At 49.0% G+C, this 3,950-nt stretch overlaps 1 protein-coding gene across 1 annotated transcript; it reads left to right on the forward strand.

Annotated features, from left to right (window-relative positions):
- The first annotated feature begins 246 nt into the window (after positions 1 to 246).
- Positions 247 to 1,601, forward strand: LOC101565829 (transmembrane and coiled-coil domain-containing protein 6). The gene is given in 2 exon segments (XM_012516863.2): positions 247 to 1,159; positions 1,162 to 1,601. Coding segments are annotated over 2 exon segments (1,167 nt in total). The 3' UTR covers positions 1,416 to 1,601.
- Positions 1,602 to 3,950: the final 2,349 nt, after the last annotated feature.

The raw sequence follows: 3,950 nt of genomic DNA on the forward strand, positions 1-3,950 counted from the left end.
TCGAACTTGTAGTGATCTGTTTGTTTACAGCCTCCCAAGAGCTGAGATTACAGGTGTGTGCCACCATGCCTAGTCTCAATTGTCATTTCAGTGCGCCCTGGGGGCGGGGCCGGTGCAGCAGGCCTGGGGATCAAACCCCCAGCCCCTGCACCTGCTTGCAGGTGCTTTAATCTGCTGAGCTATTTGGGCAGCCCTCTAGAGCATGACCTTTGAAATTAGAGTCTTTACACAAGTAACTGAATTATGATGAAGTTAAGAGTGGGTCTTACCCTGGTGGGGCTTCTGACCTGCAACCGCGCCCTGTTGCAGCTTGAGGCGGCTCGGTGCCTTCATGAACTCTCTCATTCTGAGCAATCTGTGGTGGCTGAAGCCTGCCTACCAGCTACTTCCTACCTCCTCACCTACCTCTCCGGTCACAGTTCAGACTTCATAGAGCTGTGTCTTTATACGCTGGGAAACCTGATTGTGGAGAGTGAGGCTGTGAGGAAGCAGCTCCTGCCACAGGGCATTGTTCCAGCCTTGGCCTCCTGCATCCAGTCCCCGCACGTGGCTGTGCTGGAAGCTGTTGGATATGCCTTGTCCCAGCTTCTGCAGGCTAAGGAAGCTCCAGAGGAGATTATTCCCTGTATCCTGAACTCCACCCTGCCACAGCACATGCTACAATTGATGTGGCCAGGCCCAAAGCTCAACCCTGGGGTTGCTGTGGAGTTTGCATGGTGCCTTCACTACATCATCTGCAGCCAGGTCAATAATGCCCTGCTTATCACTCATGGAGCTCTGTCTACTCTGGGGCTGCTGCTGTTGGACTTGGCTGAGGTTGTCCAGAGAACAGAGGATGCAGGACTGGAGCTGCTTGCATGCCCTGTGATTCAGTGCCTAAGTAATCTGCTAACAGAGGTGGCAGTAGAGGATGTGGGAGGTCAAATGCAGCTCCAAGATGAACGTATTGTGGCAGCCTTATTTATCCTATTTGAGTTCTTCCTTCAGAAACAGCCCAGCCTGCTTCCTGAGGGCCTCTGGCTCCTTAACAATCTTACTGCAAACAGTCCTACTTTGTGTACTTCTTTGCTCTCCCTGGAGCTGATCGAACCCCTCCTGCAGCTGTTATCAGTGTCAAATGTGGTGAGCATACTGGTACTCACAATTCTGTGCAATGTTGCAGGAAGGGTCCAGCTTACTGCCAGCAGCTGTGGCCAGGGCCCTTGCTCCCCTGCTTGCTAAACACAGTGACCCTCTCAGACATTGAGGTAGTAGGCCAGAGTTTGGAGCTGCTACAGCTGCTATTCCTCTATCAGCCAGAGGCTGCCCAGGCCTTCCTGCAGCAATCTGGGCTTCAGGCCTTGGAAAGGCATCAGGAGGAAGTCCAGCTTCAGGATCGAGTGTGTGCTCTCCGGCAGACAGCTCTTCATGGCTGACCTGGCTTCTCATGTACTCCATTCTCTCACCAGTCACTTTGCTCATTTTCTTTCCAGAGGATTAGGACCATTATAAACTGTTTTCTCCTCCTGTATCTTATACTGTTCGAACGGGAGAACCAGGGGGGTGCTTTATATAGCCTATTTATTCTAGGGCTTTGGATTTTCCCCCCATAGCCCCACCCCTCAACTGGTGGCTTTTGATGAGAAACAAAAATAAAAGTTTTATTTTTATATTAAAAAAAAAAGAGTGGGTCTTAATCCAGTTCAGCTTGTCTCCTTATAAAAGGGAGAAATTTGGACACAGAGATTGACCAAGAGATAGAAGACAAAGTGAAGAGACATGGAGAGGAGACGAGCATCTATGAGCTAAGGAGAGCGCCCTGGAGCAGATCCTCCTTCACAGCTCTCAGAAGGATGAACTCTGCACACACCTTGATCTCAGACTTCCATCCTCTAGAACTGTGAACTGATACATTTCTGTTGTCTAAATTGTGCAGTTTGTGGTACTTTGTTAGGGCCACTTTAGCCAACTAACACAGAAATATTCTCTCCTGTTCTGCTTCCTATAACTACGGGTGACTGGGGACTTGGGGAGCTGCTGGGCTGGGAATCACAGGAAGGACAAGGCACTGTTGAAGCAGCAGGAAGAAGCAGCTGTGCATGCCACGCCCAGCAGGGGAGCAGGGGAGCACCCACTGACCCGGCCTCTGGCACTGTAGCTGCAGGCATCTGCAGACAACAGCTGTGCCTGACCATAGCAGCTGTGTGAAATCAGGCTTGGACAAAGGGATAAGCTCTGCAGAGGAGTACGGTAGGACTCTGGGGTCAGCAAAACAGCAGGGCTGCTGTGGGAACAGATTCATTTCTTAGCAGAAGTGAGGTGTACCTTGGGAACCAATGAAACTCAGTAGGGACACTTCATAAGGGGCAGGAGATGATGTGGCCACTCAAAACAATTTCACAAACAATGCCGATTGTCCTAACTTTGCCCCTCTCTGCTCTTTCATCAGCAGCTGACAGTGGCACCCCTGCACCTCCCTCTTCCATCTTGCAGGACTTCATTGTTCTATCTCTCTATGTCCTGTGTGTTTCTGCAGAGTTGCCTCAGACCTCAAGCCATTAGGGAAGCAGAAAGAAGGTCTTCCCACAGGAAATTCTGGATCTTTCCTTAGATCAGGTTGGATGAAGTAAGGATACTTGGGTATGCAGGTTCCTGGGACCCAGGGAGGAAAATGTAGCCCAGGCAGAAGGAGCAGTATGGGGAAAAAGCAAGATGTAGTTAAGTATAACAAGTTGAAGAAGTCCTGTGGGTGGTAGCAAGTGATACACATGAGGGCCTGATAGGAGACTGGGTTTGACAGGAAGTGAAACCAGGTTATGACTGCAAAGTGTTCCACTGATGCTCCTTGGCACACTGGAAGTCTCAGCCTGCCCTGAGATGACTTCCTTTTTTAGAAGACTTGATTGAACTCACTACATGAGTATCTTAGAATGTCTGCACTGGTCTTCCAGTGTGCAAAATTCGGCTACAACTTCCCAGTGTCCCAGATGCATAACACACCAAATGATGGCATTCATTTGGCCAGGGTGTGGCAGGAATAGCTCATCTCTGCTCTATTCATTATTAGTGGGATGGCTAGAGTTATCTAGAGAGTCGGTTACTCATTACTTAGCTGCAGAATCTTGGATCTTAGCTAGGGCTGAGCTAGAATCTACATATGGCCTGTCCTTGTGACTGGGACTTCTTCAGCACATAGTGGCTACCTCCCCAGACTGAGTGTCTTCAGAATGAGAGCCACCTGGTAGGGTAGGAACTGAGCCTTGAGTGCCTTATGGTACAGCTTGGGCTGAAGCAGAAGTCATTAGTAGCCAGTCACTGAGATCTGCTCATATACAAAGAGGAGTTAGAATCAATCTCTTGTTGCGGGGAGGATCAAAAAGCATTGCAAACAAGACAGTAGGCTGGATTCTGTCAGTGTTCCAAAGAGGGAGAGTGACCTGGCAGAGTCACACAGCCACCAAGAAGTAGGTCTAACCACAGCATGCCTACATGCACACTCATCACACATGTGCACAAACATATACATGCACGCATACCACACATGTGCATACAAACATGTACACATATAAGTGTCTTTTTGGCTTAGCACTTTACCTCATTTAGTGTGGCCATTTGGACATAACACAGTCATTTGAAGCTAGCACATGAAAAGTTTAACTCTTAGTTTTCCCAAGCCTATTCTCTCTTAGTCTTGGTGTCCTCCTTAATGTCTCTTGCTCTCACATTCCGGCTCAAGCTCATCAGTCAGTGCTGTTAGTTCTATCTTCCATGCACACTCAGAATTTAACATTTTCCCTTTTTCAAAAGAGAAGCTATTTATTTTTCCTTTTCAGTCCATGGTCACCTGGTTTTGTTGCTTCTGCCTGGTGATGTGGGAGGCAGAACTTCATGGCAGGGAAAGTATGGAGCAAAGTCATTCCTTGTGGCGGACAAGCAGGAGAGAGGGAAGAGGGCAAGGGGGAGGGGGAGAG

The sequence above is a fragment of the Octodon degus genome, unplaced genomic scaffold (assembly GCF_000260255.1).
Source record: "Octodon degus isolate 3935 unplaced genomic scaffold, OctDeg1.0 scaffold00130, whole genome shotgun sequence".
Classification (NCBI taxonomy): domain Eukaryota; kingdom Metazoa; phylum Chordata; class Mammalia; order Rodentia; family Octodontidae; genus Octodon; species Octodon degus.